General features: G+C 33.7%; 1 protein-coding gene across 1 annotated transcript in view; it reads left to right on the top strand.

The window, feature by feature from the left end:
• Positions 1-16,653, top strand: part of LOC126834279 (LHFPL tetraspan subfamily member 1 protein-like) — a 137,526-nt gene that overhangs the window by 63,096 nt on the left and 57,777 nt on the right. Inside the window, exon 3 of the mRNA XM_050566084.1 lies at positions 9,883-9,998. Within this exon, the coding sequence (XP_050422041.1) occupies positions 9,883-9,998 (116 nt within the window). The remainder of the gene's footprint in view (positions 1-9,882; positions 9,999-16,653) is intronic.

Genomic DNA, 16,653 nt, shown 5'->3' with positions numbered 1-16,653 from the left:
TCAAAACAATTTCAACCCTACTAAAACAAATTTGGTTTCTAGTTTCTAGAAATTAAATGTATTCCTAAGCTTCTAGTTTTCTTTTACCCTCACATTCATTAAAAACGTTTTGAAATAACTCTATGGGTTTGTGTTTAAAAATTTTTTAGATTCAGAAAAACTATATTGAATTCAATTTTATAAAACTAGTAGCGTTTTGCCAAAACTTGTGAAACTAATGTTTAAACATCACTACCTATATCAAATATATAAAATAAAATTATGAAATGGTTGTATATTTTATTGTGACTGTGTGTGTGGCCACATTTTGGAAAATGGTATGAATACTAGACATATTACTGCATTAATAATCAATACAATAATTATCTATGTAATTCAAATGCCAAAGTTAAAAAAAACAATATGTATCTGTGGAATAATAATTAATTTTAAAACAATATTTTATTTTTGAAACATATTTAAAAAAAAAAACTATAGGTACTATAAAATTTATTTTAATAAAGATTCACCAAAATACGAATATTTTTTTATTATGTATAATAGTAATTTTCAAAATGTATATAATCATTATTTCGTTACTCAACGGTTCTCGCCGTGCATTCAAATGTCAACTAACCATCTAGACACAAAATGTTTAATGATAAAATATTGATCTAGACGTCTTGGAATCTCATTTTGAATTTCATAGTAAAAAAAAAAAATATAAGCTGTATTATATTATAAAAAGTTGATTTTCATAATATTTTTGGCAGAATCAGTGAATTTATTCGCAGAAAAAAAGCCCCAATATAATTTTGCAAACGACATTTAGTCAAACTAAAGGAATCTATTCCGTGAAATTGATTTTGATTTCAAACATAATATTTTCTTTATATTTGCATATACCGAGAAAAAGGAAACGGATTGACGTGGCTATATGAAAAATAATCCACAGTAACTGCTGATTCTGACCGAACCGGATACTTAAGTACAGTTTGTGAATATTATACTACTTATTGGGATCCGCAATGCAGTGTCTAATAAAAAAGTGGTAAAATGAGTTTAAAAAAAAAACATACTTAATACCAATAGTATTCTATGTTACTGCGGTGGAAAATAAATACACATATTTCCTGTACAAGTTCAATAAAGCATTGAAGTTGGAAATTTGAGTTAGTAAAAACTAAAATTATTACCTATTATATGAACGGTAGGTATATGACTATTTTTTTAGGAACTTAGAACTGTTAGGCCGCAATTTTATATTGTATTATCTTATTCTAATATATCAATTAATTCTCGGGTGCATAATCATATGTTCGTGAAGTCAACTAAAAAATTAGTCATTTTCTACAACATCTTGAAATAAAGCATGAATAAGGCAACTGTTCAACGCGATTAAAAGCTGCGATCCGAGTACGAGATGTGTTTACTTTGTTTTGTTACACGAGCTCATATATTATATGTAGTTTATATATAGTTGTATTTGAACTACTAATTACAACGTTCTGTCGGATTACGAGTAGCACTGTATCGTTTCAATTTGGCGAATTAGTCGAATTGTTTGGAAACGACAAGACAAGTAAAGCCACTGTTCTTGGAAATCGAAACAGCTCATTCCGAAGACCGTGCGGCCGAAGGCAGCACAAGTTTAATTCGACAGGCTTTGAAGTTTAGGCAAGTTGTATTCATTCAACAAGTGTACCGTCCGCCGCGATCGGCAGGTAATGGCTTATGAATTGCCACATCCGGCACATGAATATTATACTAAAGCGACCGCCATTTAACACCCGAATAATTGCTTCGATATTCGGTACCTAAGGCCCGACGGGTTGAAGTCTCCACCGGTATATTTTAGAAGTTACAGGCAGGTACACAGTTTAGACTTTAAACTACATAATAGTAGGTAATTTCGCGTCCACAGTGAACGGAAGCAGTATTAGAAAATGATGTGTCACAATAGTATTCATTTCGACGCCCCAGTTCAAAGCTAACACAACCCAAAATTATAAAAGCTTTCTTTTCAGCTATAACGATTTACACATTTTCTTTTTACTTTTTCAAGCGTGTGAATATTTGTATTTATTTACTAAATAGTCAGAAAAAACACCTCTTCATAATTTTATCACGAGTATTTCACACAGTGACCATTTATGAGTACACAATTTACAAACAGATAATGTCCATCGTGTGTTATTAAGAAGCTTATACATAAATAAATAAAGTGAATAATAAATGTTCTCTGCATAGTGGACGAGAGAATAATATAAAGCTATATTATATTGCTTTCATAAACTATTATCGTTGTACAATGGCAAACAACATGGAATACAAAACTGGTATTTGCAAATAAAGCTTCGAGCACACTGTAATTCAATTTCAAAAAAAATCATTCGACCGAGAAAATTAGCGTTTCAGTTGAACGTATGCTTGATAAACTCCGGTAAACTTATGTATAATATCCGGCAGCGACGAACTTGTTATACATCCAACGACGAACTTGAACAAACACGTGCAACGACCCGGATTCGAAGGTGCATTACACTCGTCGACGACAGCCGAAGACCCAGGCACACTGTGTACAGCCTTTTCTAAAAATCAAATTAATGAACCGGCGCCGGCTAAAAGGCCCCGACGAATAGTTCCATAGCCGATAGATCAGATATACACTATATGTGTGTATATATACATCTGATCGGCGTTTGTTTTTCATTATAGTGACGGTACTGCGGTGCGAGGGACCGTGAGAAGTCAAACTGTCGAGACGCAAAGACGCTAAGGGCCCGGAGAATGTCGACCGGAATAGAAATAGAGAGAGAAGTATACAAGGCATCCTTCTCTGCTACGAGCACGCAGCCTTTGCCGTCACGACCGACGACTTAGGATGATTAATCCCGGGAAAAACGGAGAGCACATTACCCACTGCAAAGGCAGTGTGTATAAAATGATATATATATATATATAGTGTACACCCTACCTAAACAGGTGGCGGTCTTCGCCGGAGATAACGCGACAAACCGCGACTGTCGAGAGCTGTTTCATCTTGTACGATGATAGTATTATGACGCTTGTGTCACGTGTACGTTATAATATAACAACAATAATATTATGGCTGCCAATTTAACCGTACGCCGCACTACGCGAGTCTTGGTAGGCATCGATAATCGTTAAATTTGATACTCCCAATTAAACCCCCATCCTTCCCCCCCCCCCTCATCGGTTTTGTAAACGGCTCCAAAGCGATTAGCCGATTAATGTGGTGTTATAATCATTTATTATCCATACAAAATTACAATATTGTTATTTCTGACACGAAAAAAGTTAAAGCAGAATTCATTTGTCACAAACCTCTATCCATCGCCATTTCAATTAGGCCTAACTTCTCAATCTCTTCTTGTTCATTTTACCTGCTATTGGCACAACTCCACATATCCATTAAAAAATTCTCATTTTAGCTACCCATACTTCCATTGTCCTTTGATATTACTATCCTTTCACCCGAAATGACAACTTTCTGGCGTACAACACCTCTGAACTCTGTTACCGGCCCTTTCTACCTCATCTAACCACGTATACTTTATCGTTTGTTCTACTTTCCACAACATGAAAACCGTCGGCTCTGTACAATGTCTTTTACTATAACTATTAATGGTTAGACCGTTAATGATCGTGTTACCACGATAATATGATATGCCATACGACGCTAAGACTTACAAGCAATGCAAGTAATAATACCTATACCGTCGCTGTGGTTTATGAACAAATATTTAATATTAAAACATTCCGTTATACAATATATTATAATATGTGCATTGGGTAAGGGTTTCGAGTTACTCGCATCACAAACGCAAAGGTACTCTGACCGATCCCTGTCAGACAGACAGTTCTATCTGTTGTGATCAAATACCGACAACATCACAGCGGTTTTATGTTTCAAAATTGAAATATTGATGAACGTTTAATAATATGTATATTATCAAATAATACCAAATATCAATCACCCGAATTGTGCAATACGATGTAGAACAGTATGAAATTAAAATGTCCCGAGGCAACCAAATGTCCCCGGTTTTATATATGTATAGTATAAAGTGTAAAAAAAAAAGATTAGGTAAATAGGAATCATTGGGTATACGGATAAACGCAAAACGAGTTCACAGAGTTGATTTCATAATATTCTAACGGAATCCAAAGTATTGATTGTCGAGTTTAATTAAAATGCAAACACAGCACGACGTTGCGATTCGTGCGGTTTTTTTAATAAATTATAGATTTATTTCGTCCAAAAAATACATACACATACTGGGGGCAGTGGGAATTCGCAGAAAAACGAATAAAAATTAATTACTTTTGATCCCTGAAACATAATATATCATAATATAATCATTATTTTGTATAGATTGTAGTCCACTTTAACGAATTGGCCGTGACGTGTGTTGTTTGTGTGATCTGACGAAACATAAGAAATCGGACAGTCGTATGTGTGTGTGTGTGTGGGATTTTCGAATTGAATAATAAATTGTAGTCGGTGCAAAAGGTCCGGGAAACGGTAATTTGTACTTGCGGAGACAACAATAATTGAATCAGTATAATTGGGTATATACGTTTTCACCGGCGCTCACGGTCCTTTTCCCAAAATTTAGGGGACATTATGACACATCTCGTTGACGTTGATAATTCCGAGTACGGTCCAAAACGGTCGCACGGACTAATAATATTCGTTTTACATAAATAAATAATGATTTCTCGGTCAGCTGCTGTACCGGCCGCTATAGTGTGAAAGATGCTATAGACAAAAATTGGATATGTTTTTGAGTAGCACCAACGCCGTCGACCGTAGTAAATTAACGGTTATAAAAAAAAAATGTATTTTAATTATAGCAGTACCGTAATAATTATAATATTATAATTTATATGAAATTGTCTTGGGCCCGCAGATTATGAGGGTTAACCTTGGCATCACCGCTTTAATTGCCGTGATAATTATCCTTATATCAGGAAATCGATACACGGTCTTAACTGTGTCACAATATAATATGCGAGCGTTGACAAATGAAGGTACATGAATCAACGTGTATGTCTTTTGACGGGACTTCTCACACAAGGAATGCGTGCCGTGTGTTTTGGAGATGTGTAATTTATAATATAATAAAGTGCATTAGGTTGAGCGATAAATCATTTATACATAATATGCGAGGCGCGCTATAAAGGTGTTGTCGGAAAGGGCTTTGCATTTACACACACGTTTTAATAGCAACCGATATTTATTCCAGTTAAACTTCAATGTCAATGTTAAAACGTATTATACCCTTAAAATATATAGATGAAATAATATTTGATATCAACAAAAACGCACACGCAAATGTACCATAAGGACTCGCACACTTTTCTCTACATAAATATTGTATATTGATATATTTTTCTTCTATATTTTCATGTGAAAAACATTTTTTTCACACAAATCGAATTACGATTATCGATCAGACTAACAGTTTTCCGATCAGACGTGTAAAAAAAAATGTGATCGTTAATCATTTCGGAAAATTGCGAGACGTTAGAGTACTTTAATAGAGTTATATTATATTGAAGTATACATGGGTATTATTAATATTGTGTACGTCACACAGCCGTTATATAACGAAAACAACACTCGAAGGTTAATAATTATCCCGGCTAATCTCCACTAATGAATCAATTTACCAACAAAACCTCGGGAATATTCAAGGGAGTGGGGGCTTGGGGGGCCGCATCCCTTCCTTCACATGTACTTAAATCGTATGCATTAAAAGTGTATTTTTGTTTATTTTTTCATAGTATAATATATTAGAATATGCATTTTTTTTTTACTATGTTAACTTTAACTATTGCTTATATTATAAAATTGTCTAGCCTCCTCCTTTTTTCATTGCCAGATCCTCCGTTGGGAGTATTAACTATACTATAATAGTCAGTCAAGAGTGGACTATTCTTTATCCGGTTTTTTTTTTGTTTCGTCGTCAGGTTAGGTTTTTATTTCGCTCTTAAATTATTACGAAGACGTGTAGTCGCCTATTTATACTACTAACGCGTAACGGAGCTTTGTTTTTGTACATTATTGTTATTATGTTTACGCTGGTGCTTGTGATGTTATTATTACAAAGCCACAATCTAGTCTGTTTTGTTGCACCCGCTGAGTAGTATGTACATAATCTCCATGTATATTGTATACATACAATGCACCGATATCATGTCACGTACCGCCCGCTTGTTGAGAAAACAAACAACCGTTTAGAGCTTCACGTCCAGCGCAGGGCGGCAAAGCCACTTATCAATATTGCAGTACAACGGCTGTCGTGCTGGCGGCCGGCCGGCATGTTTCCAATGCACATCCGTGGTGTGTAAGTATATATTTTTCCATCGAATATAAAATACAGAGAAGGGTCTTGCCGAGGAGCAGAAAAAAAAATAGCTTTTCCGCACGACCCCCGGTCCGGCCCGGCTGCTGCTGCTGTGAACAAGAAAAACAATAACCGAGTACTTAAAAGGTCGGTCGCAGAGATTTCCCGTCATCCGATATAACAATAATATAGGAGCGCCGGACTTTAATTTACGGCCATCGCAGTGCCGGGGCGACCCTTCTTATATATTGTTACCGTATACGCACACAGCAGCACTATGATCACATCCCGGCGTCAATGGATAATGTGATATTTTCACCGGAGACAGTAGAAAGAAATTGGTTATTACCGCCGAACCCGGCCGGCTATTGTTCCCCGTCGTTCCCCAGCACACATGGTAACAATAATGACATTTGGAAAAACTATTAAACAATACTACTATACATGTAGGTACAATGTGCACCGGGCATTTTCGCCGAACAGACATTTCGGCCGAACGCGAATAATGCCCGGCCGTCCGTTTAGGTCGGTATTGTGGAAAACAAAATGGCATTCAATGAAATCGGGACTTCCGTATTGGGGGGGGGGGGTGGAAGGGGCACCGGTACAATAGGCGAAACCGAGATCCTGGATTCATGGGAAACGCAAACTGCAAGTACACACACGATGAATTCGCCGGATAAAACGGATAAGAACAAACGATTGGGCCGTGACGTGATGTTTTATCGACAAGAAAAACTAACGTTTCGAAAAAAGTTTTCCAACGCCGAGTGCACTATATAGTGTAATGCGAGTAATATAACACTATAAAAAAAAATAAAAAGAACAACAATTGCCGTATAAAAGAGTTTTCGAATAATCACACAAACCACAAGAGTATTTTTGGCAAAACAAAATTTCTCATCGAATACCGCACGAAAAATCCTAAAAATATATACTATACAATTATTTTCAACGTACCAATATTATATTGTCTTGACGGGCACAAAAAGATAACATCTTATTTGTATCTTTAATGCTCAATGAATCGTTTATTTGTTTTATGTTATCAAAAAATGTTTGTTGAAATAAGTACTCATTTACACCTGTTCTTTGCAAATATGTACATAAAATTGTCAAGTTTCTGTTTTGGCAGTTTCATCTTTAATACAGTTTTTCAATCGATTTGGTTTTAAAACATTTTATATTAATATTTTTTTATATTTTTGATTTTTTCATCGTGATATTGTACTAAAATTTAATTTTAGCGGCTCTCTTATACTTTGACTGTTTACAAATAACAAATTATAATAATAAACAAGACAATAATCTCGAGTTTGTCATTCGTTTACTCGATTTATTAATTCAGTTTATTTATATCGTTAACTCGACTTTGTTAGCTACTCATTTACTCGATTTATTTACCCTAACAAAGCGATATCATGCTTCTACATAATACCTATATTATAGCTTTAGCTTAAGACCTCAGAAACCGTTTTTTTTTGTCACAAAACTCGGTGATTCGATCATTTTTAACGTCTAAAACCGTTGAGTTTATATCAAGTTCCTCAAGACAATCATAATATTAAAACAATATTATTTGCTCGGCTGTCCATAAGCGTTTAAAATTTCATTTTGAAATCATTAAACAAGAACGGCGCCTAAGGGGTAGACATGTCAAATAGTTACTGAATTGACCTAAACTAGGGAAAACGTGCCGCCGATAGTGTGATGTTGATTTATGTGCTTGTAAATACTTACATTGGAAGTAAGACGGGCGACGAGAAAAACCTTTCAGATAGCTTCGCGCGTTTAACATGGTAGTTATTTATTCCCAATAATTCTCGAATAAAGTTTCTGGTCTGTCGAAGCGAGCAAAATATATTATTACTCGGTTATTGCCAAACTTATTGAATCGACAAAAATGATTGTTCCATTAACACTGGTTAGGACAAAACCGATTAAACCGATGCTTGTGGCTGTCGCCTTGGCTGTCTCGCTCGTGTTTTCAAGGAGATCCGCAATTTCTAAATAGTTTTCAACGGGGACATTATCTCTCCGTTTATATGAAAGCCATAATAATATATTTCATACATCTGTAATCAGTTAACCATCCAAAATCGATTAAACCGACATCGTAAAAACAGACGAGAACACCAAACCGTTCATCGATATTATGGTGAGATTGTAAATAAAATAAAAAAAGTAGTCAAACTAGTACTAACGAGTTAACAGCCCTCAATAAAATAATAATGGGGTGAACGACAATAATAATAATAATATTATATAGTAGCGGTATCAAAATAATAATAAAATCAATAATGTCCAATGCGTTTCGTTGAACATTTTCTGGTTGATTTCTTAACGTTTATTTTCGTTATTTTTTATTGCACGTCGCTTCAATTATTGTTATCTTTGTTGTAGGGTCGACAAAAAAAAATATATTATACTATAATTATTATCATCATCCATAAAAAGAGAGAACGATGAGATGTTTACGGTGGAAGCTGAATGATTATACCGACCCATCGGAAGGCTTGATTTTAAGGTGTGCAATAGGACACTAATAATTGTACACTAGAAAAATATGAATTATGTAGTTAAATATTAGAAATGGCGATTTGTGAAGTCTTCCCAGCAGGAAAAATGTCGTACCGTAAAGCCTGAATCCACGTGCCGCTTCCGATTGAACATGACCTTTGTTGTGTACACAAAACAAACCTATTATTTGCCCCCTACCCCCCCCCCCCCATCCAACGAATTGTACGTGATTCTTGAAATGTGCGAAATTACAATCCAACGATTTACGTGCATCAATAAACAAAAAAAAACTAAAACGGCTATACTTAAGCCGGTATCTTCAACAATAGTGAAGTTCGTCTCGAAAAAGCGCTAACGTGATTGCGTTCATATAATTTATTTCAGCTATTGTAATGGTCGTACAAATTGCCAATTGAAACAATACAGTTAAAAAAAATGTTCATTATCTCTACTAACTTTCATACTGTAGCTGATCCCGAGTTAAGTTTTTTATGGGCATTTTGAACGAATTGTTTAATAAACATAAAGCTGATTTTTCATTTAAAATAACAAAAAAAAAACATTTTTAAACAATTGTTTGAGTTTCAATTAATATTATTACGCCCTGGGAACTAAAAAAAAAAATCTCAAGATATTTTACTAGGTGATTTTATTTTATGGGATAGTTTGTACGTTTACAATAGATAGCAACTAGATTTTTACAGCTACCCATTATTGTAACGTGCGTGCGTGTAGGAATACCGTTAGATAAAGCTCTGGAACAAAACCTAAAACACTTCTATACAATATTACTGTATTGTGTATTTGAATCGTTATGTTTATGTTCTAATCGATTGAATAAATTATATTCTTATGATGGACTTATGGCCGCGGTTGTAGGCCAATTTTTATTTTGCGCCATTTAGGTTTCTGCCACGCATCGGTGCATTTGTCGATTACTGTGCTGTGTGATGACATAATATTTTCCTCGTTAATAATATATTGTGTATAATATTTTGGATTTCAGGGCCGACTCATGGACCAGGCTGATGCATATTTCAGTTCGTTTCGCCGGTGCAATTACCCGAGGCTCATGTCGGACGGATCCGTGGAACTCGTCAGAGAGTGTGGCCGGTATGCCAGGTAAGCGAAGGGATCTTTTTTTAATAAAAAAAAAATGTTTTTTATTTCACTATACGAACTACATCTGCCGCGCTCGCGAAATGACAATAAACGGCGCCCGCGGCTGTACATATAATATACGGTCGAGGTGGAAGTGATGAGCACCGTGTCTCTTTTGCTATAACCCACCCTATCCCCATCCCACACACTATTTCCAATTGCCGGAGGGTCCTGAAATCGAAGAAAGAGGCGCCGGGAGTCGGCCGAGAGAGACGGACGAGAAATTAGCATTTCAAAGCCCCGGCTGACCACCGACCCGGCTGATAGATAATAAGCGCGCCCTTGTGATGATGGCCGGCCGAGTTTAATTCCATTCGCAAGCCTTTCCGACTAACGAATGCATTCACCTTTGTAGTGTTACTCGGAACTGCAGTTATGAAATCCTCCGGCGACGACCGCACGCCTCTGTTGTAAACGGCCGCGCAAACGTCCTTTATAGATGAGTTACTAGGATTTAATAATAACAATAGTAATAATCACGAATTTGCGCACAACGCGAGAGCGATAGTATAAGTTTATAGTGTTCAGCTATCAGTATCGTCCACGCGGGTCTTTACACGGAAATAGTTGGTCAAACTCAAATATTTACGGTTAATGTAGGAACACAATAAATGCGTACAGTTGGAATAACTAAATAAATAGTTGCTTTGACTACAAATTTAGTTGCCCCGACTATTAATTTAGTTGTTTCAACGATATAAATTGCATATGGCTCTACAGGGTGATTCACGGAACCAGTGGATATTTCATAAGATAATAGGCATTTTAGCTATTTATACCTACTCTCTAAAGATATTGACTGGACCATAGTCACAACCAATCGCGTGCCGACACTGCTATTGAACATACTAAAAAAATCTATTTAAAGGGCTGTAAGTATGTACGTACTTGCTTTATATTTTGGGATGCTCACGTTAAATAAAACTTATCTGAGTATCGTTTTACGACCAAGCGGAAAGGAAACGAGTCGGCGACGATATAGTTTTTGTCGGTGGCGACTACTAAAAACATGAACGATGTGTCATTATGTTGTACACGTTACACCCGTCTAAGTTTCCGCTGTGGAACTCTGTGAGTACTATCTCGTTGGACGTTTTCCAGACAATGGCGCATTGAAAACAGCAGCATGTTATCATCAGTTTCCGGTCAGGAACGGTAAAAAAAAAAAATAATAATAATAAATAAAGGATAATATAAAATAACGTTTCTTCTATTCAGAAAGTAGACAAACAGTGTATTATGGTCGTATTGTATCGCGCGAATAAACCGTCTGTCACGTATAAAAATAAACTTCACGCACAAGTTAAAACACATACAATTTTATTTGGCGCTACATAACACCACAAGAAGGCGAGGTGAGTTCAGACTGGCCTAACCATCTCGTTTAGGACCTCCTGAAAGTCGAATATGTTCTGTTTACATTGTGTAACGAGGAAACCTCTAAAGTTGGTTTAGGAGGAGTTTTGCATAAATTTGTATGTTTTTTAAATTTATACTTGTTCGAGGCTCCTGGGAATGTATTATTTTGATTTTGTTAAAGGTTCTTAAAAGTACAAGCGGTTATTCTTTTAAATAAGGTCTGACTGCTGTAAGCTATTTGAGAAAACGATTTTATGATATTATTTAAGAGAGACCGCGCGTTCGCATTGTAACGCCGAGTATGAAAATATGTTGCATATTACATTAGCTCGCTGAAACTTAGCAGCTATGTTCACCGCGTTCAGCAATATTAATGAGTACCTATATACTAACAAAAATGATTTATATTACTTGGTAACTAGCCTCTAGAGAATAATTTAACTATATATAAATTAAAACGATGTTACTTTAAAACTTTGTGCGCCTCCTATAAAATATATATAATTTTAAATTATCAAATGTTTAAAGTGTTGGGGTAATTGAGTCGTTTAGTAAACTGCTGAATAGGTGCGCCGAAACGAAACACTTACGTTGTTATTCATAGAGGTTATGACGTTGTAAAGATAAGTTTTTGAAAAGCATATACAATTATTTGCAAGTGAGACTGCAAGTAGTGTGTTGTTGATCAAGACGTGTCGAATATACTAGAAATTTATTTATGCATTTTTAACTTGGGAGGGTCACACTGCGAAAGTAACGCAGTACCGGTAAATATACAGTATTACTTTTGCTCTGGGAAGTTTTCTTACATTTCTGAATAATAAAATTATTTTTTTTCCTATTCCAAGCTGGTATATATTATTTAGTAAAACGTCAAAGTGAATTTTCCAGGCATCGTTTTGAAAATTATAATAGTTTTGTTAAGTAAATATTGAAGATCCATAGAAATGCATATTTATTTGTCATTAAAATAATATCAATAATTGGTTTGAAGTCAGCGAGTACGTTCAACGTAATGAACCGAACCCGTTGAAGTTATTTGATTTGCAAATTTTCTATTCCACATAAATAATTTATTAGATTAGTTTACGCTGAACTGTACACAACTTTACTTGATTAAACGGTATGACTTATCGTTGACAAGTTGTTACGCAGTGAAGTTGGTTGGCTAATACAAATTATTCTGTTTGCATTTTCAGCAACGGAAGTCGACAAACGAATAGACTATTTACTAATGAATACATAATATAATACCTAATTACCATTACTGTTTTTGTATTCACTCATTTCGACGACGTCCCAGTTATATTTTATTAACCATATGTAAAAAACGGTATTGACAACTGTCTATGTTGGTTCGGTGTAGTTTTACATTTTGTGTGTTTTTTTTTATTCGTACTCATTAACATTGGATTCGGTTTGCTATATTATGCAACTAACTGATGTTAGTTCCACGATACAAAATATTCTGCGTGTTCACTGTGTATAATATGAAAATTTCGTTTTTACCCATCTCGGTTATTTCCCGGGGTCGCATATTTTACATGTATGATCACATTAGGTACAATATTATACGTTCAACGATCAAAAGAAACAGACAAACACCAGAATCGGTTTCTTCGTCGTTGTACAGCGTTCAGTGAAATTAACATAAGTACCGGAGAAATACTTAGCCAACCAAATGGGTCGCTAAAACTGACTGTAAATTAACGGCAGCCGTACGTTGTTGTAATAGTAGTGCGGACAAGAAGCTATAATAATAAAGATTATAATCAAGATAGATTTGTTTTATTTAAAACGTCATGCCGCAACACGTGTACATATTATTATGGAGTGATCAATTTTTTTTTATACTACAAGCCACGTAAGTGCTCAAAGCATTTCTCAGCATTATATTTATCCCATTGCTGTTTTGGTTTATTTTCCAATTTGCCACGACGGGAGCTTCTAGATAAGTCCAAGCAATAATGCATCATTTATCAACGCGTACCACACTCCAATAAAACTAAATGGCTCTGAAGTGGTTTATTTTTCCATTCGCCCGTAATCCTTTCAGAGTAAAAAAATGTGTGATTTTTTTCGGTTATTTATTTATTATTATTATGTTTCGAGGCTTCGTCGAGTTTTGTTTGAGCTACTTTTAATTAGTTTTAAAGCTCAGAGTGAGTAAAAAGTTGATTAAAATAATGTTTGTTTGTTGTTTTTTTTTGCATTGAAAATATTTATTCTGCAATGTTGATCTAAAAGAGAAAAACAACAATTTTTGTTTTTATTTGTTACAAAATTACATTACACAACATCATGTAGTTGTTTTAATTTAAATTTTTTTTTTTACAGCAAAAAGAAAATCAATCATATTTTGTCGAGTTTTCGAATCAGGCTTTTTTATTTTAATTGTTGAAAAATGAATACTTAGGTTTCCTGTCCACGGAAAACACAACTTTAAGCTTTACAAGAAACTGATATATAGAATTTACAAAACATTTAACTGCTTTCCAGTTAAATAAAAATAAAAGTAAATTAACAAAGGCTGTGTGTGTACACCGAGAGAAGCAAATTTAAAACTTTACAAAGGAAATCATGATGTTTCAAAGCGTATGGTACGTGCAGCCAAACACAATTGATGCACTATGAGAAGAGACAAAACGAAGGTCGGACAATATTACATTTTTCGGATTACTGGTTCAAAAACAAGAAGAAAAGGCAGTGACTAGAAGTTGTGGAGTACCTACGTGCTTGAAAAAGAAACATAATACTATTTACGTTAAAAACTTCATATTCCTTTTACTAAAGCCACAGACAAACTATCCTTGTCAACTTATATATAAAAAGTAATTTGTCTGTCTCGAAATAAATAAATTTAAAAAAATACGTTCCATTAAGTTAAGCCATAAGAACACGAAATAGTTTTCTAGAGAATTTTCTTTTGTTTATTTATTTATTGATACTAATCAAATTCAATATATATATATATATATATATATATATCCAAATACTGAAAAGACATTACTTTAAATTTTCTGATGATTTAGAATATATTGCCGAATGACGACCATCCAACGCTATGTTAAATTTATATATATATATATATTGGGTAAAGTTGATAGTTTGTTAGTGTATACTTGTAATAAAGTAGAAAACCCAGAATATTAATTTCCTTTATAAACTCCATAGTTGCAAATTTAATGGAATTTTTGCTTTTCAAACCAATAAAAAGATTCTCAGTTATATAAAGATTATATAGCATAATTTTTAATTACATTATTAAACAAAATATTTAATTTACAGTTGTACTTAATTCAACAGATTGATTAATTATCTTATCCAAAGAAACATCAGTAATACAATGGCATACTAATTACTCTACTAAAAAGAATGAAAAGTATAGAACAGACTTTTAGACAGACTAAAAAGTAATACGCAATTTATTTGTCAAGCTTGATTTCATATTTACAAAAAAATTATATATTTTATTTCCAACTTCAATACAAGTACACAAAATTTGAGCTCAGAATTCTAAAAATTATATAAATCTATACAACGCGACCTATAATTTTTACTTAACTATAAAACAATCTTTTATTATTAAAATTGGTGGTTCCTTAATCTAAAATAATGTAGAAGCCAAAAGGAATTACTTTTGACGCGCAAAGCATTAATTTCGGACCACTTGCCACCAATCTTAATTTAATCTTAAATAAAAAGAATAAATGAATATACAAATCTAGTAATTAAATCGAGGAAACGAGCAATGAAAATAGATCAACAATGGGGGAGACTGATCTCATTGATAAGCAAGTGTAAAATATATTTTAAACTCACCCACAGCTATAAAATATATTCATGTTAACGACAATCGAATTCAATGAACTTAATAAAATTTCATTATTTACACAACTCAAAAACGTCTAAATTTCAGAATAATATTATATAGTGTTAGAGAAAAGTGGCGAATACACTTATGTTTTTAAATCGCCTATCCAAAACGCCGTGTGACTTATCATAAAACATGTTTATTTTTTACATGCTTTTTATATTGTAATCATTCGATTTATTCTGTTCCGGCTCTACTGTGCTTATTAGTTATTTATCGTTAAAGATTTTCCGCCTTTCTTGTGTTATTTATCGTTCCAAACAAGATTTCCACCTTAGTCTACCATTATGTTTTCACCAAGATGTTTGTTGTTTAACAATCACTTATCTGGACCGGACACATTAAGTACCTTTAATACGACTTGGACTACCGGCAAAGTGATGTACATACACTTCTAAACAGCAATTTACCGTTGTAAGTCGAATACAGCACTCAAAAGGTTTAATAGTCGTTTGCAGAGTTTCCCCCGAATCGCCCCGAAAGAGTTTTATTGAAAACCAAATACATTCATTTGTCGCTTTAGAGGATTTTGGATTCATGTTGTACTTAGGAGTATGTCGAGTGTGTTATATATTATTATTTGAATCACAAAAATATAGTTGTAAACATCATGTTACATGCATAAACGGAAAAAAAAATCTAGTAATACTCACATTTATAACTTATAATACAAGTTTGTATACTATTCATGTTTAGTCGAATAAATCAAATGATAAAAGTACGAGTATAAAATAAATTACATTATAACCTGTTTATTCAAGATGCATAATTTTATAGAAAAAGGCGTTGAAATAAAAAAAATTTGCAAAAGGAAGAAGTGAAAAAAATTAAATTAAAATCAAGCAATTGTGTTTAATATACTACGAAATGTGCATTATTTGTATATATATTTTGAATACTATCATATTGTATTCCTTTTTTTGCGTTGATACTTTCTTCTAACGAATTCAATTTTAATAATATAAATATTTTATATCATCGTGCCGCAGCTGCCTTGTATATAGGTTTCAACGGAAATAAAATAATAACATTTATTTCGGTTTCCGCCCTTTTTTTTTTTGACAATATAGATAGGTAACATTGTTAAATTAAAATCGTGCGTTGCATATTTTACAGTACTGGCTTGCCTTGATCTCTGCTGTAAGGTATGTTTTTTTATGTTAAGGTTAGCCCCGCGATCATAAGAGATTTATTAAATCTGACATTTTTCAACCGGATAATATTGTAATAGTATGCTAAAAATAATTGCTGAAATAATTATTAATACCGTATTGAAATTGGAAGTATTCAAATAATTTAAAGACTTATTAATAATTAATAAAAATTGAAATACCATAAATACTGCACTCGTGAATAAAATCATTTTATTTTTTGCGCTCTTAC

This window comes from Adelges cooleyi, unplaced genomic scaffold (assembly GCF_023614345.1).
Source record: "Adelges cooleyi isolate 19-005CV unplaced genomic scaffold, UGA_ACOO_1.1 ACOO_flye_CR_arks_rails_tigmint_CR_PRNA_21, whole genome shotgun sequence".
Classification (NCBI taxonomy): Eukaryota; Metazoa; Arthropoda; class Insecta; order Hemiptera; family Adelgidae; genus Adelges; species Adelges cooleyi.
The sequence above is the reverse complement of the archived record's forward strand: the minus strand, read 5'-3'. Positions and strand labels throughout refer to the sequence as shown.